Source organism: Ornithorhynchus anatinus, chromosome X5 (genome assembly GCF_004115215.2).
Source record: "Ornithorhynchus anatinus isolate Pmale09 chromosome X5, mOrnAna1.pri.v4, whole genome shotgun sequence".
In the NCBI taxonomy this organism is placed as follows: Eukaryota; Metazoa; Chordata; class Mammalia; order Monotremata; family Ornithorhynchidae; genus Ornithorhynchus; species Ornithorhynchus anatinus.
Window position 1 is genome coordinate 16,384,913 of NC_041753.1, and position 22,331 is coordinate 16,407,243.

At 41.3% G+C, this 22,331-nt stretch overlaps 1 protein-coding gene and 1 non-coding gene across 2 annotated transcripts in view; both read left to right on the forward strand.

Annotated features, from left to right (window-relative positions):
• Positions 1-22,331, forward strand: part of KCNN2 (potassium calcium-activated channel subfamily N member 2) — a 114,479-nt gene that overhangs the window by 15,344 nt on the left and 76,804 nt on the right. The window contains exon 4 of the mRNA XM_029054937.2: positions 12,249-12,667. Coding sequence (XP_028910770.1) covers positions 12,249-12,667 — 419 coding nt within the window. The remainder of the gene's footprint in view (positions 1-12,248; positions 12,668-22,331) is intronic.
• On the forward strand, positions 3,628-3,764 carry LOC114808477. Its single transcript, XR_003756325.1, has one exon. It is a non-coding gene; the product is annotated as a small nucleolar RNA SNORA7 (small nucleolar RNA).

The following is a 22,331-nucleotide window of genomic DNA, read 5'->3' on the forward strand; positions in this document are numbered from 1 at the left end:
AGGAATGCACAGCTGTTGTTCCACCTCCAGCTTTATCCCTACCCCTTACTTCACCTCTAGTTATTTTCAAGGATTTGAAGAATTGTTGTTATTATTATTATTATCAGTATTCTATATTTGTTAAGCCAGAAAACACTTTAGACTGTAAGCTCATTGTGGGCAGGGAAGATGTCTACCAACTCTTTTATATTGTACTCTCTCAAATGCTTAGCACGGTGCACTGCACACACTAAGCACTCGATAAATACAAATGATTAATTGTAAAAAAACAGTTTTAATTATACCTTGCTTTACAAACAAGTGCAGTCCAGGTAGTTGATGCATTATGCAGGCGGAAGACATTTGGGCCTGACTCATTTCCAGAGAGGACCTTGTCCCTGGAAAATTCTAATGGTGACATTAAAGTAACCAGTAAATAATACAAGGGCAAGGAGAAATTGCAGATTTCTGTAGCTGAGATTAATTTATTTCCCACGTTAATTCTCTATGGGGGTTGAAATGATATGAAAATAATCAGCCTGGTTGAGTGTCTCCATGAAAAGTGAATTTGCTTTGTATGGTATCGTCACTAAGCTACCATGCTGGATTGACTAATAAGAGTATTCTGGAAAAATGGCTTACCACTCTGCCATTAAGGCAAGCCATTTGGAGAAACACTTTATGTTTATATATACACATGGGAAAGAACGTGTATATATACAGTGATGGTTTTAAAATTTTTCTGGAGCATTTATTCAGTAGTATTTATTGAGCACCCAAGGTGTATTTCATGCCTGGGGTAGTACAGTAAAAGACAATTTTTATTGATGAAGGCAGTGTATTGGAGGAATTTGCAACCTTTTACCTTTTCTGTCCTATGATTGCAAATAGCCAGCCATTTGTTGTATCTCCATTTTGGAACAAAATTTGTTGAGATGTAAACTTTTCTTTCTAAAGCTGCATTAGGGGTGGGTGCAAATCAACTCAAGAAATGGTTGGATTTGGAATATCAGCTCAGAAGTGGAAGGACAGCAATATTTTGAAACAGGCTTCCGTGACAGATCTCCATGGCTTGGAGCTGCTTTGTTTTTAGTCCTTAAGTTTAATGAAGAGGAAGAATACTCCCTAGAGTATGTCTCTCTCTGTAATAAATATGTAGTTATCATTACTATGGGTTTGTGCTAAGTAGCTTGGTAGTTGCATTTATAGTATTTATTTGCTATTTTGGTGTGATGTAAGTTAAGCTAGGCCTGATGAAAGACTGGCACGTCTATCCACATTGTTTTTCCTGTTCTCCAATCTGAGTTGATCTTGATATTCTGGATGCTTTAAGGGATCAAATATATATTAGAGAGTATGCCTCTCTCTGTAATAAATATGTAGTTGTCATTACTATGGGTTTGTGCTAAGTAGCTTCGCAGTTGCATTTATAGTATGTATTTGCCATTTTGGTGTGATGTAAATTAAGCTAGGCCTGATGAAAGACTGGCACGTCTATCCACATTGTTTTTCCTGTTCTCCAATCCCAGTTGATCTTGATATTTTGGATGCTTTAAGGGATCAAATATATATTAGTTCATTTAGTCTGGCATGCGTCATCTGTGTGTCAAAAGGCTGGAACTGTTGAATAGATCCTATTGATTCATAAGGGGAATAGATTGGTGCTCTATGAACATCCACTTATTTTCAGGTTTTGCATTCTATTAAAAATTGGAATGTAATTAAAGATTTTCTACCTCTCCATAATTAAATTGGATTTCTTAATGGCCCGTATGGACATGTTGCTATGCAAAGCATCATATAATACAAGTTACAGGCATGGTTTCATATGTTCTGCTTTACTCTTCTGAAATGTCAACATCACTGGTATTTCCTCATGCTTGCTTGGACAATGACTTTTCATTGGGAACCTAAATCCATTTAGGTGGCTTCAGATAAGCAGCTTGGCCTAGTGGATAGATATGGCCTTGGGAGTCAGAGCTGGGTTCTAATCCTGCCTCTGCCACTTGTCTGCTGGGTGACTTTGGGCAAGTCACTTCACTTCTCTGTGCCTCAGTTTCCTCATCTATAAAATGGGGATTAAGACTGTAAGATTCATGTGGTTCATGGACTGCGTCCAACCCTGATTACTTTGTATCTACCCCAGTGGTTAGAACAGTACCTGGCACATAGTAAGTACTTAACAAATACCATAAAAAAGATAAAAAAGATTTATTAGAGCATCTTGGTTTTTTTAGATACTTACTATGGGTCACTTCTCATTTCAGCATTCTTTCCCATGTTAAAGATAATATAAAGCATGAATAAGTCCCTGTCATTCGAAGTCTTAGTATTTTAAACTAAATTTAAGTAGCTGAAGTCTCTGGTAGTTTAAAGTTTGATTTTAAACATCTACCTGTGTATTGCATTGCAAAATTTTGAAGACTAGGCCTGAAAAGATGGTGAATTTAGGTTTCCTTTCTTTCCCAGAACTCTTTGCTTGAGAGCCTTGCTAATTGTTCTCATTTATCAGTGTCAAACTGCAAACTTAATGAATACATGCTTTTGTAGACTTTTTAAAAGCTGGTACCTAAAGGAAACCATCTAAATGTTGATTGAAAACAACTGTAAATCTTTGGGGCTGGAATGCAGTCTGCCCTGTGGGATCTGATCCCCGTGATCTAAAAAACACTAACTTGATCTGAGATTGTTTTGAAAAATAATTTTTTAAAGAATCATGCTTTGTAGATCCATCTATGGAAGCCATTTCTGTTTAAGGTATGAATTAGGCACCTGTTTTTACCATGTATCAAACATGGTAAGATTCTTGCTTTCCTTTTGTCTTTTTGGTCTTCTGCTTCCTCCCTATACCTGGCTTTTCCCCCTGCAGAAGAGAAGGAAAGTTTATCTGAGGCTGAGGGGAGGTTGCAGGTGTAGGCCTGTTGCATTTGTTGTCTTGGGTGGTTGGACATTTTGTAACCTGGTTTTGTATGGCAGGAGTTATTCAAAAATAATATAAAAAGCCAGGTTCTTAGGTATGAGTCTTTCCTTTATGTAGTCAGTTCTGAGAGTGAGAAGCCGAGTTTCCAGAATTTAAAAAGATGAAATAATGAGAAGCAATGTGGCCTAATGGAAAGATCACGGGCCTGAGAGTCAGAAGACCTGGGTTCTAATCCTGGCTCCTCTACCTGTCAGCTGTGTGACCTTGGGCAAGTCACATACCCCTCTGGGCCTCAGTTACCTCATCTGTAAAATGGGGATTAAATCCTACTCCCTCCTACCTAAACTGTGAGTCCTATGTGGGACAGGGACTGTGACTAGCCTGATTACCTCGTATCTACCCCAGTACTCAGAACAGTGCTTGGCACATAGTAAGCACTTAACAAATACCATTAAAAATTAATGTTTGTAGGTGAGAATATATATGTATATATGTTCTAGATGCAGTACTCATATTTTAGTAAACAACAATGTAGAATTTTCTATAGAACAGTGTTGCCCATTTTGGTCATTCAGTGAAGGAGACAAAAAGGATTCTGAATTGCCTCTTAATTTGGTTAGTGTTATTTTATCCTTTTCAACCCTGTGGCAGGCCAGGTTCTGGACTGAATGTGTTCCCTGCTCAGAGCTCCAGACATTTGCACATTTGCCTTCCCTAGGGAGTTAGGTCTACTCTCAGGGTTGCACCTGGAGTGTTTCCAGTACTCTACCAGTCTCGGCTATGGGAGGGAGAGTCAAGCAGAGGCCTACCATTCCATTCCTAGCTTGGGTAGTGGCTAGCAAGTGGAAGGCAATCTGCTACAGTTTACCCATGCTGGGCAGCAGCGGCATGGGAAAGAGTCGAGGGCTGAGACTAAAGTTTACTGCGTGGAAGGAGGCGATGGTAAACCACTTCTGTATTTTTACCAAGAAAACTCCATGAGTACACTACCAGAATGATTGCAGATGGAGAGTGGGGCATTCAAGGAGAGATGTGTCCGTGGTTTTGCTTTGGGTTGGAAACGACTCGACAGCATAAGACAAAGGCAAAGACAAAAGGGAGTTAGTTACCTGGGTGAGTATGGTTTATAGGCTTTTTATCCTTGTGATTGTTGATTAAATAAGAGGTTGAAGTTCCAATTCTAGTCCCCAAGTGCTTTGAGGATTTGCGGTGATCTCCAGAAAATTTCGGATTCATAAAACGAGAACATCAGAGAGGTAGGGAGAGGAGACTGCTCCTCCTGCCCTAGAGTTTGAGTTGGGAAATTGGCCATTTAATGCAGAGTCAAATTCCATAAAGGGAAAAAGCAAGAGGTGGTATTAAGCAAAGAAAAATCAGATTTCTTCTTCCTGAAGGGCAGGTTGTCTTGTACAGCCATGTGGCAGATTTGAATTTGCTTCGATACATGGTCCAGGAATCAAACTGTTACAACAGGAATTGTTGTTTGCTTATGTGTGACATGGAAGGTGGTGGGTGGAGGACTTTTATGACATTCCTCAGACAGGCAAATGGAGTAGAAGCCATTCTATCCACATTACTTTTTATGAGCTGTGGAATGTTTTAGAGGTGATTTTGGAACACAGGTAACCACCCTCATTTTTGTGAAATGGTTTTGATTTGCTTTTTGTTTCTGAAATGTGGATCATGTTTCTCAAAAGACTCAGATCCCCTTCACTGTCTTGGTGGCAGTGTTAAAGGACCAACGAGCCGATCAGGAAAGGCGTCAAAATCCCGAGGCAAGGATGAGGACACAGGGAGATAATTTTTTTTCCCTCAGACACATCCCATTCTTGATTGGTACAAAGTGAAATACTAGGTCTCCTCCTGGTGTCTAGGGGTGAAAATAACAAATGTCTTTTATCTGTAAGGAAAGCTGGTGTTGTAGGGGGAGCATGCTGAGGCACTGAAGACTCTGGTGATAAGCAAGCAAGGGTGGGGAATGGTGTTCTCCAAAGTGGGAGAGAGCTACTCTGACTCACCCTGCAGCCCAGTGAGGACAATGGAAATCTCACAGGTTCCCAAGCCAAGCTGAGCTCAGGGTCATCATCCTACCAGCTGAAGGAGCTGGAGCAGTGGGAGTGTGGATAACACCTGCTCATGCCCCAAAACACCTCACAGACTTGGTGAAACTTCCCAGAAGAGGCCTGGGACCACACAGGCTTGGGAGAGGGCTAGTCTCCATTCTTAGGGCTCCATTTGGTGGATCAGACTGGCCTAGACTCTGAATTTTCAGTCTTGGCAGACTTGGGTTGTGGTTAGGCTCTGTGGGTCTCAGAAACCTCAAAAGTGGGTGGTTGTAGAAGAGAGACTAAGGGGAGGCTCAGAGATTGGCCAAGAACTGCTGCTTCTCCAAACTCTCCAACCTCCTCTCCAGACTCCTCAGCCAGGGCTTTGTGAGGGGTGCTAGGTTTGCAAATACAGAAAGATTGTCAGAGGAAGGATTTCCTTTTATGCTGAGGGGATGGCAGTATAGCTTAGTTCATTCATAGAGCAGGGAAAATGGGAACACATGCTCCAGGCCCCATGATTTAGGGGGGCACACCCCACCTGCTTCATTGGCAGAATCATGGGACAATTGGACGCAGGAACCAACAGCTCATGAGCTCAGTCAAGGGGGTTGGGGAGTTTACAGGCCATTGACAAATAGTTCTCTTAAGCTGTTCTCCACTTCCACCTCTCCCATCCCCTACAACCGAGCCCTGAAGTTGAGTTGTCCAGAACTCTGCATGCCCTTTATCAGCTATTGAGAAGCAGCATGGCATAGTGGATAGAGCACAGGCCTGGGAGTAAGAAGGTCATGGGTTCTAATCCCGGTTCTGCCACTTGTCTGCTGTGTGACTTTGGGCAAATCATCTGACTTCTCCTTGCCTCAGTTACCTCATCTATAAAAAGGGGGTTGACAATGTGAGTCCCATATGGGACAGGGACTGTGTCCAACTTGATTTGCTTGTATCCACCCCAGTGCTTAGTACAGTGCCTGGTGCATAGTAGGTGCTTAATGAATATCATTATCAATTATCATTATTATTAATAATCACTATCCTGATTGTACTAACTACTTCAAGAAGAGATAATAATTATAATAATAATTATGGTACTTGTTAAGCATATTCTATGTCCCAAGTACTGTTCTAAGTAGATACAAATTAGTCAGGTTGGACACAGTCCCTGTCCACATGGGGCTCACACTCTTAATCCCCTTTTTTCAGTTGAGGAAACTGAGGCCCAGAGAAGTGAAGCGACTTGGCCAAGATTACACAGCAGGCTTACGGCAGAGCTAGGTTTGGAAACCAGGTCCTTCTGACTCCCAGGCCCATGCTCTATCCACTAAGCCCCACTGCTTCTCCACGCTGTCCACGATGTTGTCCCATTGGTGTCTTGGATGGGGGTTCCCTCCCTCTCTGGGATACTCCTAGAAAGTGATATTGGTATATCTGGTTCAGATGGCAATGGGCAGGTTTCTTCTGAAGCTCTCTCCCCACTCAGCCTGCTGATGTTGACAGCCTGTTACATGAGAAGTCAGCTTCTCCAGTGTCAGGATGAATGTGATTGAGTGACTGGAGTGTGGAGAGATAGAGCTGTTTCACTGCTCTTGAGGAGAGTATCAGAAAGTCATTCTTTTGGCCTCCACACCAAAGTGTTAACCCCTCCTGATCCTCCCATCAACTTCTTGAAATGGGAGAAGGGAAATGTCAATGTAGTTTGGCCAGTGACTTTCCTTTCTCTACAGCTGGGCCTCTAAATATCTAGCTCCTTAGGGCCCCAGTTCCTTATAATAATAATGATGGTATTTTCTTAAGCACTTACTATGTGCCAAGCACTGTTCTAAGCACTAAAGCACTGTTCAAATCCCGAGTCATGAGCCCAGACCTTTTTTCCCAGCAGGGTTTCTCTAACATTCCTGCCTGTTCAAGTTGTGTTATGATTGTTCAGTTGCGTATAGCCTCAGTTGGAATAGTGAAATGACAGCAGGAGCTAATCAGTCGATCAGTGGTATTTTTCAGTGGGCTAGTTAACTCCTTTACTAGATCTCTTCCTGAACTGAGCAGCCATGCAGATTTTCATTTCTGTCTTTCCCCATCTTTCTCCACATCCGAATGGACTGAGTAGTTAGGTTTTACCATCTTCCTCCTCCAAAAACAGATCCAGTCTTGGCACACTGGCAGAAGGGGTGGGAAAGTTTGCTAAAATATTTAGCCAAGGGAATTTTGCTCCTTGGGCCAGGTTTATAAAAGCCTCTAAAGCAATTCTGGCAAGCTGAATTGGGAGCACTTAGTAATGGTCTTTGGATGAATGGCTCATTGACCGCTACCTTCTACCAAGCAGTGAAAAGGACGAGGGGAAACGTCAGTTAAAGAAGAATGTTCAGTGGTATTTACTGAGTGCATACTTTGGGCAGAGCACTGTACTAAGCACTTGGGAGAGTACAATACAACAGAATTAGCAGACACGTTCCCTGATCCTAATGAGCTTCCAATCTAGAGGGGTTTGCAGCCTAGGAAGTCCAGCCTGGAGTCTTGCTCTGCTTCTTTTTGACCAACCACATACTACATGGTGAGCCTCAGCCAGAGAATCCTTTGTTTACCAAGTGAAGAGAGTTAGGACAGATTGCTTCCCTGCTCTGTGAAACTGTGAGATAGACCCCTAGCTGGGCTCACCAGGGTGGAAATCAGGCAGATATTGTTGGTGCTTACATATGGCATTTGAGTGGAAGTGTGACATCAGCGTGTGTACATCTCTCTTTGATGTGGGTCATGTAAGCAAATTGTGGAGACTGCTGTCTCTTTTGCCTGTTTAGAGCAGGGAAGGATTCTGAGTGCCTAATGTATATTTGGTTTTCAAAGCTTGGACTTTTGCTCATAAAGCAGCATGATCGAGTAGAAAGAGCACAGGTCTGAGACTCAAGACTCTTGAGTTTGAGTTCCAGCTCTGTCAGTGGCCTGTTGTGTGACCTTGGCATGTCATTTAACTTCTCTGAGCCTCAGTTTCTCATCAATCAATCATTTGTATTTATTGAGCACTTACTGTGGGCAGAGCACTGTACTAAGCACTTGGAAAGTACAATTCAGCAACAAATAGAGACAATAGAGCCCATGTGGGAGTGGGACTGTATCCAACCAGATTGTCTTGTATCTACCCCAATGCTTCGTACATTGCTTGGCACATAGTAAATACTTAATAAATGCCATAATTATAATTGTTATAAAAGATCTGAGGTTCCCCGAGCCTGTAATTTACATCTGTCACCTCCTCCATCAGGTGCACTAACCCCAATCCATACAGATGCAAATTAATCAGGTTGTACACACTCCCTGTCCTACATGAGGCTCACAGTCGTAATCCCCATTTTTCAGTTGAGGTAACTGAGACACCAAGAAGTTAAGTGATTTGGCCAGGGTCAAAGTACAGACAAGTGGCATAGCCGGGATTAGAACCCAGGCACTTCTGACTTCCAGGCCTGTGCTCTAACCATTAGGAAACACTGCTTCTCCACCCTTCCCCAATTTCTCTCCATTTGCTTCCTCTTCTTTTCTAAATCCCCCTTGATAGCCTTAAAACTTACTAAGGAAATAATCAAAGAAGAGAAGGTAGTTTGCATCCTTTCTATCTTATGCCTTCATCAGCACCATCAACAAGTATTTATTGGGTGCCTCTGGGCCAAGGACTCTACTAGGCACCCTGGAGAAGAATCATGATTTAGTCCCTGCCCCCTGGAAGCTTTCAATCCAAGTTGAAGATTGACATAAAACCTAACCAGACTTGCTTAATTTTTGAGATCAGGTAAGATTGGGCCTGTTCAGAGAAATAGAGCTGTAGTCATCCCAACCACCTCCAGGAAGCTAGTGGATGGTTGAAAGGCTAAGCCCAGCTAGTGAACTATTTTTTCCATAGCCCTTGTTGATTTTGTTCAAATTTTAGTTTTCTTCCTAAGGCCCTTGGTTTCCCAGACCCACTGCCTTGAATTCCCACCCCATAGATCTTATGACGCCTTTGGACCAGACTCAGGTATTTATCTTGTTCAGGACTCTAGAAAGGGATGTAGGTAAATGGTGGTCAAGCAAGGAATCAGGGAAATAACTGTCCCCTTAGTGTTGGGAGTGAATTATGCGCTTTCCCAAGAACCTGTTTTTACCAGGGAGTGACTTTGGCACCGAGGAAGACAGTACATAGTTAAGATTCACTTCTGATTTTATATGGTGGATACTCTGGTCTTTTGTTTACTTGAAACTGACTTTTTAATACCAAAAACCCAAAGGATTTCCAATTCAGATCCTTAAGGAATATTTTAGATTTCAAATGGTGTCTTAATTCAAGGACTAAACGATTCGGGGTTGATTTTGTTGAGAAGAACAATAGGGCAAACTTGTGCTGTAGCCCTTTTGATTTCTGGAGGTAGATTCTGATTGACTCATGGAATTCATGCTGAAACACTTCAGAGGGTCAGTTGGTCAGTTTAGCACTGACTGTTGTAGTTCACTAGATTGGGCTGGGTCACTACACTCATAGCCTCTTCCCCCAAATCTTTCTGCTATCAATCAATCAATCAATGGTATGTACTATTTACTATATGCAGAACACTGCACTAAGCACTTGGGAGAGTACAATTCAATAGAATTCTTAAAACTTCTGCCACCTACCTCCAGAATTCAAATAGAATGTAACAGGGTTGTGATGATTGAATGCATTTCAGAATTCTCTCTCCAGGATATACTCGAAACCTAATGTCCATCTCTTTATATAACACATCTCATGTAATTTCTGTGGAGTCAAATCTATCTTTCATTTTGATTAGAAGACCAGTCTCTGAGTGAGTGCTGGCATCCTATCTTCCTTACCGAGTATTGTTCTTATTGACCTGTCATAAGAAGAAATAGAAAAAGAAACACTGTAACCACCATGCCAGTGCTATCTACGGTAGCCAGTGATAAGTCTTTTGGGAGTTAGCTCTTGGCAGTGCTACTTAAGTTTAGAGATGTGGTTTTTATAAGGAAGCGGATAGGAAATTAGGTAGATTTCACTTATAGTGTCACCTCTTCTTCACGCCTTCACTATGGAGATTTGTGTTACGTGGTCAAAACAGTTGTTGAAATGCTAGCTTTCACTGTCCCACCTTTTAGAAGGCTGTTTTCCTCATGAATCCTTAAGAGCTTGTGTGCATCCTCAGTCTCCAGAGGCTCTTTGTGGTGACGGGGATCCCTGAAAGTGTTAGTGTTGGATTTGAAATCTTCCTCATGGCTGTCTTTGACCCACTTGGTGACTTTGGGCTAGGTAGTGCTGGGGACCATTTTTTCAATTGGACAGTTGGGTCCAGAGTGCATCTGAGAGCCATGAATGAAAGGCATCATTAAAACGCATAAATGGTTGGACCAGTTAAATGTTATATCATTTGCTTGCTGAGCATTTGGGTATTCAGTGGCAACATCACTGCCAGTTTGTTTCAGCTCTGGGGCCAGATTGGAAATGACTGTTTTGCTTTTTCCCCCCCTCCATCGTTGCCCTTTAGACTGTACATTGAACTTGAGGAGATCCAACAGTGGCGAGTTTTGAGCACAAGAGGAAGTGGCCAAACTTGAAACAATTAGATAATTACTCTTCCAGCTTTAAAGCCTTATTGAAGGCACATCTCTTCCAAGAGGCCTTCCCTGACTAAGCCCTCATTTCCTCTTCTCCCACTCTCTTCTGCGTCTCCCTGATTTGTTCCCTTTATTCACACTCCCCTCCCCTGACTCAGTCCCACAGCAATATGTACATATCTGTAATTTATTTATATTAATGTCTGTCTCCCCCTATAGACTGTAAGCTCACTGTGGGCAGGGAAAGTGTCTATCAACTCTATTATACTGTACTGTCCCAAGCATTTAGTACAGTGCCCTGCAAACAGTAAGCACTCAATAAATACGATTGATTGAGAACTTCTGCTCATAGTGATCAGAGATAACAGACTATCTGTGCCTAATACTGAAAGCCACAATCTGATCTCTTCTTTACACTGCACTACAGAAAGGGCAAGCATTAGAGGTTTGGCAGCCTGAGCAGATCACAGGGTTAAGACCAGGATGGGTTCTGATGCAGAGAGTGGGAATATGAAAAGCAGGAGCACTTGCTGGAGCAGTAGATTTGCTCCTTAAACCATCTTGAACTGAGCAAGAGACTCCTTAATTCTTGGGGTCCTGTCTGTCATCAGATTTTTCTTAATCTTGGTTTCTGAAAAGTGGTGGGCCTGGGCCACCCCCCACTTCTCCACCCCTAAAATGGGTTTTATAGTCCTACGTATTTAAGGCCAACAAGGAGCATCGTCTTTGACTGCTAAGACTATTTTTGCTACTTATGCAGTACAGAAGAGGGTGATGCTCATCAGAATGCATTTTTGTTTACCTTATCTAGAATGGCACAGCCTCTTGATTATCCAACCAGTTTGTGATGTAGACTACTCTTTGTGAGGCTGGATTCCTCTTCCATTAACTTAGAGTTGGGATTTTCCTCCTTAAAGAACTCTCCTTAGTTAGAATCAAGATGACAAACCAAAATATTCCACAAAATGGTATTTGTGGGAGTGATATAGGAATAGGACAACGTGGCCATTCTTCCCTGTAGCATTGAAAAGATTTGTTGTTTTTTTGTAAGCTGTTGAACTTTTTTTTGTTTTTTGCTTTGAATGTGAGCTTTTTGAACAGGAAAAACACCTATAAAAACACAAAGATATTCGGGGGTGTAGATTATTTGAAATGAGGCACATTCACAAGCCTCCCAAAGTCCCCTTTCATTCCTGAGGATGGAGTAACTAAAGCAGATTCAGAGCAGGTGGTCTCAGGTCAGGAAAGATAAGAAACAGGTGGGCCATATGCATCTCACAGGAAGCAGACAAGTAAATCTAGTAGAAGAGGGGAGGCAGAGGCAAAAGAGGGGAGAGGAAGCCAATTTCCTATCCTAGAATCAAATGTTTATCTCTGGAGCCAATCTCATTTCACACAATGGCTGATGTTGCTCTTGGTAGGTTGGGCTCACTTATGTTTAGTTCTCTGTGGTTTTTGTGTGAACTCTGGCATTCTTCAACTAGGTGAGAGGTGAGGTGATGCACTAGAAATCGATTTCACTGGGGCTGCAGTAGGAAGAGTGAAAATAGTATATTTTCAATTTATATGTCTTATTTCCTAAGGACAAGGTGATGATTTTCTAAAAGCACACATTTAGGCAGTGTAATTAAAAAACATTATCTTAGCTTTCCCCAAATGCATATTGAGAAGTCTGCACTATCACTTGTAGAACATTCGTGCCATACTGAAGTTGATTTTCTACTTTATTTTTTCAGTTGTTCATGGTGGACAATGGAGCAGATGACTGGAGAATAGCCATGACTTATGAGCGTATTTTCTTCATCTGCTTGGAAATTCTGGTGTGTGCTATCCATCCCATCCCTGGGAACTATACATTCACATGGACAGCCCGTCTCGCCTTCTCCTATGCTCCATCCACAACCACTGCTGATGTGGATATTATTTTGTCTATACCCATGTTCCTAAGACTCTATCTTATTGCCAGAGTTATGCTTTTGCATAGCAAACTTTTCACCGATGCCTCCTCGAGAAGCATTGGGGCACTTAATAAGATAAACTTCAATACCCGTTTTGTTATGAAGACTTTAATGACTATATGTCCAGGAACTGTACTCTTGGTTTTTAGTATCTCATTATGGATAATTGCCGCATGGACAGTCCGGGCTTGTGAAAGGTAAGTTCCTCACTTCTTTCCATGTGATCATGATGAATGATGTATAATCTTGACCACTCAGCTAGGAACCAGAGAATTTGCTAGGCTCTGGGGAGGCCTGAATTCTTGTTTTTATTTCCTCTTCTGTCCTCCAGAAGTTCATACCGAAGTCTGTATTGCTATGTTTCTCTGTCAAAGGGCCCCAAAGAAATCTTTTTTCCATGCCTCGTGCAGGGCATTTGGTTATGATGACTGAATTCCACGTTGGACCTGGGTGGAATTTTCATCAGGGTTTCATTCCAATCTGTTTAACAGTATGAGTTCATAAAAATGGTATTTATTACTTCACTGAAAATAAGTTTGCCAGCTTTGAAGCATATTGATCTGTGATTTACTATAAGCATCAGAGTCTCATTCCAATAGCAGGCAGAAAACCACAGAGGATTTTAGAGTCCACTGTATTAATTGGTTGAAATTCCCTAAAATGTAGTCTTTTGTTAGTTTTAGTGTCCAATCCTAATAATGCTCCAGTGGTAATTTGAAAATAGCTTGCAGATGTACAGCTTAGACTCAGTGCCCTGTATGGGGGAGGGGAAGAGCTCCTGGGAAAGCTTTGTCCCCGACAGGCTCACCAGAGCATTTGAATAGAGAACTCTGAAGAGGCTGAATGCTCTGTTTGCATTTTTTAGGCTTCAGGAACCAATCAGCCTTGAACCAGAACTGATCAGTTCCAGCACTGGCAGCTCAGAATAGTTTTTCCACACATGAAAAAAGGACTTGCAAAAAGCAACTGCTGTGAAATAAACAGGATAACCTCTAAATGCTTTGGTGAGGTCAAAGCAGACGACCCTGGTCCAGAAAGGCCCCACTGTTGAGAATGGAAGGATACATTGCAGGGGTTAAAATCTATTTCTAAAGTCAGCTTGTGGTTTTCTGCTTCAAAATAGGCAAATAGCAATTTTGAAGCAATTACCAGAATAGTATGGTAATTTCATGGCAACTCCTAATTAAGTATAGCCATCTGATTTTGGGGGGTTTATTGGCATTCTTTACTATACTCCATCTTGAAAACGTGTATTCATCTAGGTATAGCTACTGGGAGAAGGTGGGTTTGTGTTTTCATTCATCCTTCATAATAAAATGACCACTTTTTTTATCCTAAGCCCTACTGAAAATCTGTTAATATTTCTCAATTAGATAAAAATTCATAAAATTTATGCTAAAGTAGACATTGATGACCACTGTCCTTTAGTTTTCATTTAAAAAATGGACAAAAGGTGTGTATTGGCAACTGGAATATTGTGACGTTTTGGTGCTTGGTGGTGTATTCAGGCAATTGAGCCCACTAGTCCACATTTCTCTTCAGACAGTGTCATTTGTAGCAGAGGTTTCCTTGGTCTTTACCATCTTCATTTTTATATGTTTTTATCTTTACATAGATGAGTGGTATGGCCTTTGTCTAAATCATTCTTACGGAGAACAGTCCAGCAAAAATGAACTATGGTGATCAAATTATTTCATGTCAGCTACTTGCAATCTCTTCAGTGTTTTACTTTACAGCTACTTGAGAGGGTGTAACAGATTTTCCACATTTGCTTTGCACTGAACTCATCAAGGTTAAGAGCACCAATGCATTTCTGTCAGGCTCAAATTAGAGATTTGTGCCCAATCCTTTTTAAAAATTTGTCTCTGCTGATTCTTTTATTGGGTAAGAGGTGAAAAATGTTTCTTTGGCTGTGGTTAAGCATGACTTTTTTTACTGGGACTATATCACAGGGTTGGTAGAGGCTTATGAAAGAAACCATTCAGACCATAAGCACCATGTTTAATGAGAATTGGTTTTATAACTCAATATGCTGGTGGTACTGAAAGAAGCATATTGGTGGTCTTCCCGAGGGGTGGTATTTTGTAAATAATTTGCAAAGTTATGGCAGAGATATTTCCTATTTGGTCTTTTTCCAGTAAGAATCAGGATCAATAGGGTTTATTGAGTGTCTTCTGTGTGTACTGTGTTGGTCTAGGTGCTTGGAGAACACAAAAAAAGAAATAAAAGATGCAGTGATGCAGTCCTTGTCCATGAGAAGCTTACAGTCTACATTTCTGCTGATTGACACTGAATTGGACCAGAGGGTTACTGTGGTCCAGGGTCTGCATTACTAAATTTGAAATATACTCCCGAGAGGGATTTTCCTACCTGGCAGTCCCATGCGTTTCAAAACTGGGGGATGGGCAGCTGAATTCTATGGGAGTTTTTCTGTATTTCTCACTTGTGGCTAGTCACAACCTATGTATATATCTGTTCTGTCAGCACATCCTTTGTCCTTCTGAATCTTCTTTCTGATCATTTTACCACACTCATTCATCTTTTCATTCGCTGTAGGACTAATGTCTGGCTTGTATTCACTGGCCCATTCTCCAGTAAGTTGTATAACACTCCCTGACTTCTTGTGTGTCCTAATGGTTCTCTTGCATTGGATTCACAGTGGCCCCTATAATGTTTCATCAGATGCAGGTGGAGCTGAAATTGAGACTGGTATCGTGCTTATAGGACACTAAGAACAAGTAGCCTCATCAATTTTGAGGTGAAGCCACATCACATGCTTTATGGAGCAGACTTTTGAAAGAAGGTTGTGTCAAATTGCATTTGATTCCTGAGAAAATCAGCTGAAATAAAAGATTTTTTTCACAGACTGCCATTTGTAAACCTCTTACACAAAAGTCTAGAGGAAGGGATGGTTCTGGTTGCTCAGCCCTCCAGGGGGAACTAGCTAACTGAGTCAGGACCTCCCTGGAGAATTGATTGTCATGGTAGCTACCTCCATAGGAAGAAAGACTTCCCCAAAGGATCTCAAAGTGATTGGGTGTTTGTGCATTTCTGGTTTCTTACTCATAAAGTGATTCTGACACAGAGGCACAGATAAAACAGATGCTAAAAGAGAAGGGAAATGTACTGTTGGCTTTAGGGCACATCACTTCTTTAAAGACACTTGACATTTGAGACTGTAATAATTTATTGTGTGTTGAGTATTTGAGACTCTAGTAACTTATTGTGTGTTGAATGATCACTCTCTCCAAATCACCGGGTATTAAATGTTTGAGGACAGAAAATAATGAAGGACACTTGAGGGTTTGAAAGTAAAACTAACAACCTGTGGTTGAGTGAAAACTACCTGATTTGTTTTGTTTTGTTTGCTGTGGCTTTATTTGCAGTGGAAAACTGGTGCAGTGGCAATTGAAAATATTTTTGAAAACTTATCAGGTATTTCCCTAATGTGAGCCTGGACCAGGAATGAATTATTTCAAATATGAAGCATAGGATATCAAAGGATAGAATCAAATCTTGATGTTATAAAATGACTAGCCATCTCTTTGGGGGTAGTAAAGGGAATAGAGGAAAGACAGAAACACATGTCTAAATTCTAAATATTGAATTCAGATAATTGAGTGTATTCTCTTCCTTGAAAGGTGGAAACCAGTTAGACTTTTGTAGACATTCCCTATTTTCTTATCATGAATAAATTTTGCTACTTCGGTTTTCCATGCCCTTTTGGTCTCGTGAAAAGAAAAAAAAAACCTTTGAAAATATTCTCCTAAAAATATGTCAGGTTAAAGATTTGTACAATAAACTTAGAAATCCAATGTGTCCAGCAAGGTCTTGAAATTTGAGACTAACAACTTCGAGCCCCTTAGCCCCAATTCAAAAGAAATTTCTGATATCAGATTTCACTTTCTTATAGGGCTTAAGCTTCAGTACCTTGTAATTTCAGCATAAAGGCATTCGTTTTATTTCTTATGCTTAGGATAAACAAACTGAGAATAGTGTGGCTATTTTTTTTTTTTGCATCATGTTTGATTAGGTGCTTTTTCCAACTTGGCTGTGGATTTTACCTCTTTAATAATAATAATAATAATGTTGGTATTTGTTAAGCGCTTACTATGTGCCGAGCACTGTTCTAAGCGCTGGGGTAGACATAGGGGAATCAGGTTGTCCCACGTGGGGCTCACAGTCTTAATCCCCATTTTACAGATGAGGGAACTGAGGCACTGAGAAGTTAAGTGACTTGCCCAAAGTCACACAGCTGGCAAGTGGCAGAGCCGGGGTTCGAACCCATGACCTCTGACTCCAAAGCCCGTGCTCTTTCCAGTGAGCCACGCTGCTTCTCTTTCAGTTGTAACATAAAGTTTTATTCCTTAATATGTTCAAGATAGAATTGCTTTAGACAAAATTCAGTAAAATTTTTATTTTTCCCAGAGAACATAGAGTTGAAAGACAAACAGGGATCCACTCCTCAAAAACCTCATATAGTGGTCTTGGCCTCTCCTTATTAAGCAGAAATCCTGACCACTGATTATCAGACACCCGATCAATTCTCTTTATCCTACTTATCCGTCTTCTGCCACCACACCCTAGCCTGCAATTTTCATTTCTTTCAAGCCAACCTACTCCTCATGCCTCATTCTCATCTCTCCCATTGCCAACCCCTTGCTAACGCCCTCCTTCTTGCCTAGAACTTCCTCCCTCTACACATCCAGCAGACCACTGCACTCTCCATCTTCAAATTCTTTCTGAAGCTGCATATACAGGAGACCTTCTCCAGATGATTTTTCCATCTCCCCACCTTATATCCCCCAACTGCTACTTCAACATATTCACCCTTTCTAGTAGCACTTACATACATATCTTTATGCTTTATAACCTACTCCTACCTGTAATTTATTTTACTGTCCCTCTCCTCCACTAAATTGTAACCTCCTTAAGGGCAGGGAGCATGTCTATTAATTCTACCATACTTTCAGTAGTATTTATTGAGCGCTTAACTATGTGCAGAGCACAGTACTAAGTGCTTGGAATATACAATTTGGCAACAGATAGAGACAATCCCTGCCCAGTGACAGGCTCACAGTCTAAACCCAAGCACTGGGGTAGGTACAAGATAATCAGGTCTGACACAATCCCTGTCCCATGCCCAGCTCACAGTATGAGTTGTGGGGAGAACAGGTATTGAGTAGGCGCTTAATTTTTTGATTGATAAACACTTAAAATTACCACTTTCTTTTCGGTATTCATCATGGATGAGGAGGATTGATTATTCAGTGGTATTTATTGTTTGCAGAGCACTGTACTAAACACTTGGGAGAGTACAATACAATAGATTTGGTAGACGTGTTCCCTGTCCACAAGGAGCTTGCAGTCTCGAAGGAGGGAGGATTTTGTTTTTTATGAGGCTTAAAATTAGTGCCGGTTTTATTTCACCATTCTTGCAGTTTTTCAAGAAAAATTACAGTGGAAATTATTCTTTTATATGAACCCTGACCATTAGAGATGCGTCATTTCCTCTTGATTTATGTGAGTCAAGCCTCTTCAGTAGTTGTAAAATGCCATAAAATATGCATTGCCATGCTGATGAAAAATATCCTATTGACACCTTGATTTATGATACAGTGGGTAGGCAGCTCATTTCTGTTTCCAAGTTCACGTTTCAAATGCACCAGAGTGACCATTAAATGCTTCATCTAAATTTTTGGCATTTTATAATATGCATACCTGGTTTGTGTGTGTATGTAATGATATTAGTTGTGCTTACTATGTGCCAAGCACTGTTCTAAGTGCTGGTGTGTGTTCAAGCATATTTGATGTGTTCAGTGTTGATTTTCTGGTGTCAAGATGATATAATGTGATAGTGAGATTAGTATCAATATGTGTGGGTATGGAAGAAATGATCTGGAAGAGAAAGTGCACAGTGAAATCTCTAAATTTTCAAGTGACCCTAAAATCTTCCAGGTGGTGAAATGATGCTTTGATGGGAATAAATTGTAAGAAGAGTTCATAAAATTGAGTAAGTGAGCAGAAAAGCTGCAGATGTAATTAAAAGTGAGCAGTGCAAGGTAATGCATCAAGCAAACTATATGATGATGGGTCTTGAGCTATATCAGTCATGACTCTGGAAAGACAGCTGGAAGTCATTATTGACTGTTCTCTTAAATCAACAACCCAATGTATGGTGGCAGCCAGAAAGGCCAACAAAATGCTAGGTATCATCAGGAAAGGGATGAAAATAAACATCCAAAATAGTAATTCTGGTTATCACTTCTTCCTCTAGACTGTAAGTTTGCTACGGGCAGGGTACATGTCTGCTAATTTTGTTGTATTGTACTCTTCCAAGTGCCACTGTGCTTGTGCTCAATAAATATGATTGATTAGAGGGGACAAAGAGCAGGAGAAGGTACAAAAGGGCAACCAAGATATCCTGAGGTATGGCGCAACTTCCATTTGAGGTTGGTCTGGAAAAATAAAGGCTGAGAAAGGACAGGTTACAGAATACAGTAGGAGTGGGCAGCATGAGCACAGAACTGTAGTTCACCAAATCCTACCAGACCAGGATGAGAGGGATCCATCAAAGCTTAGTGGAAGTGGGTTCCAAAGAAAACATTTCCTACAGAAGATAACCACATTTGTTACCACAGGAAGTGATAGAGGCAGAAGATAGAGATAGGTTCAAGAAGGGTTTGGGTAAATTTGTAGAAGAAAGGACCATAATAGGACGTTAGTACAAATATAACCACAAGAGTGGATGCAAGCAGGGCAACCATCACTGTTCCTCCAAGAATATTTTGGGGCTGCTGAAAGAAGCAGAATACTGTTCTGAACAGACTTTTGGTTTGATACAGTTTCAACATTTCTTATGGTTTTATGTAAAAGCAGCAGTTCTTCCCATACTGGGCACATGTGAAAATTGCCCTTTTTTTGTGCTTTTGCATATGCTATTTGCAGCGTTTTCTGTTGCCTCTGTTTACCTCTTCCTATCACGATCCTCCCAAAGTCAAGCTCGTTTTTCTTGCCACCATTATCTGCTGGCAGTCTATAGCTGTACCACAATGAAGTGGTACTTTATGATTCTTTAATTTTTTAAAAGTTTTTTTTATTAATTTGTCTTCTGACTATGCATTTACACTTCCATGTGCTTTAGTCATGAAAATTGTCAGGGCATTCTGAACCTCATAATGATTCCCTTAGACTGTGAGCCCCCTGAAAGATGGGACAGGGACTGCGTCCAACCCGACAAACTTGTATCTACCCCACTGCTCAGAACAGGTTCTTAACAAACACCATTAAAAAAAATTACCAAGTAAGTTGTTACAAGTGACAAAATTCAGTAGTTTCCAAGAATGCATCCCACTTACTGTCTTCTGAAGCCCCAGACCATAATGTTGTTTGTCACATTAATTGGCCAAAGAACACTTTTTGTGAAAGGGAAACGGCAGAACCTCTTAGATTCCCTCTGGGTGCTTCTAAAGTGTTAATCATTACCTCCCTGCTTGTCTGGGGAGTAGGAGAGGGGTTAATGTATAAGGATTAGGGTTAAGGGTAAACACTCCTTCCAAACCCTGTATCTTTGGTTCATAATAATGATAAAAATAATGATGGTATTTAAGCACTTACTATGTGTCAGGCACTGCACTAAGCACTGGGGTACATAATAATGATGGTATTTGTTAAGCACTTACTATGTGCAAAGCACTGTTCTAAGCGCTGGGGAGGGTACAAGGTGATCAGGTTGTCCCACGTGGGGCTCACAGTCTTAATGCCCATTTTACAGATGAGGTAACTGAGGCACAGAGAAGTGACTTGCCCAAAGTCACACAGCCAACAAGCAGCAGAGCCAGGATTAGAACCCATGACCTCTGACTCCCCAGCCCGTGCTCTTTCCACTGAGCCACACTGCTTCTCAGCGTGGCTCAGCTTCTCAGTAGATACAAGCAAATCGGGTCAGACACAGTCCCTGTCCCATGTGGGGCTCACAGTCTCAATCCCCATTTTACAGATGAGGGAACTGAGGCCCAGAGAAGTGAAATGACTTGCCCAAGATCACACAGCAGAAGAGTGGCAGAGCTGGGATTAGAGCCCATGACCTTCTGATTCCCAGGCCTGTGTTCTAGCCACTATGCCACACTGTTCATGGCTACTGGGACTCCTTGTCACTGGCTGCTAAGGCAAGGCATGGGTCTTCCCTCCCCAGTTGGATCTGTAGGCCTTTGCCCAGATGTGAGGTTTTTAACCCCTTTTTCCTATGTAATAAACATCAGGTCCCATTTCCCATTCTTCTTACAACTGTGTCATTCATTAATAACCTAATGGTATTTTGGATTTGCCCATTGTGGATAAAAGTGCTTTGGCTATAAGGTAGCAAAACAGCACAGTTCAGCTTGCAGTTCAGTGGAGTCTCCGGGGAGGCCTGAGTGTGAGAACCTGTTCTGTGGAATATGAGGTTTATCAGCAACTCCGGCGTGTAACAGAGGGAGGCAGGTGTCAGGGATTCCCTTCTCTCAGCCTCAGGAAGAGATGGTGTCCTCCAGTGTCTAATTCTAGTAAGGCTTCTCAGGTTTCCGTTCCTTTACTTTCTCAAGCACTTATTATTCCAACAGCAATAAATAAAATGGCATTTTATGGTAACATTAGAGAGTCTGACTTGATTATATTGAAATTTTCTAATTGTGTCTGCCGCAGATCAAAATAATCATGTTATAGGCTCAATTAGGTCCATACATAATGCTGTGCTAGTGGCTTCAAAAGTCCATTTTGAAGAGCAGATGTTGAGAATACAAATACCCAGTGCAAAATAATGGAAATCTTGTAATCCCATGAATGAAGGTAAGTAGGTCCAAATAAAATTCTCCCTATCCAGGATACCTGGAAAAACAGCTCATTTAAATTTTTCTCAAGAATTTTATGGGGTGAAGCCAATTTTCAGTATACACCAGGCTTTGACCTAGTGAAAATGAGGATAGTCATGAACAACAAAGACTATTCAAGGCTGCATAATAATAATAATAATAATGTTGGTATTTGTTAAGCGCTTACTATGTGCAGAGTACCGTTCTAAGTGCTGGGGTAGATACAGGGTAATCAGGTTGTCCCACGTGAGGCTCACAGTTAATCCCCATTTTACAGATGAGGTAACTGAGGCACAGAGAAGTGAAGTGACTTGCCCACAGTCACACAGCTGACAAGTGGCAGAGCCAGAGGTCGAGCTTATGACCTCTGACTCTGAAGCCCAGGCTCTTTCCACTGAGTCACGCTGCTTCCCAGCATGCATAGGCACTGGTGCTGAGTGTGGTGATACACGGGGCAGTTTAAAGCACCTTTTATTCAAGAGTTCGCATTCTCAATCTTGGGTATTTTCAGATTTGTTCAGCAGTTGTGATTTATAGTCAGTCCTCTGTTTACTTTTTGTTGTAACCTGTTTCATCTAAGATATGTACTCCTTGATTGGGGTGAGTTTATTGTAGTTGGGTAAAATTAGATCTCCTTGTCCTAAATTGTGCTCTGCAGTTTGGATGCTTGCAATGTGGTCCTTTTAACATTCAACTCAGGAATAAGTATACCCTACTAGTTTTTTTAAGTTTTTATTGGCTAGTTCTTTAATAAGGAAACATGATGCTGTCTTGTTTTCCACATTCTACATACCCAGTTGTTTCAAAACTAGAATGGAGGTTTAAGAAATTACAAATGGTATATGGATCAACCACACATTCTCCCTTTCTTGCGCCTTCCACTCCCAGCCCCTCCACTGCCTCTCCTCCCATGGCCTACAAATCAGTCAATCAATTGAGTGCTTACTGTGTGCAGAGCACTGTACTGAGCGCTTGGGAGACTACAGTATAACAGAGTTGGTAGACACATTCC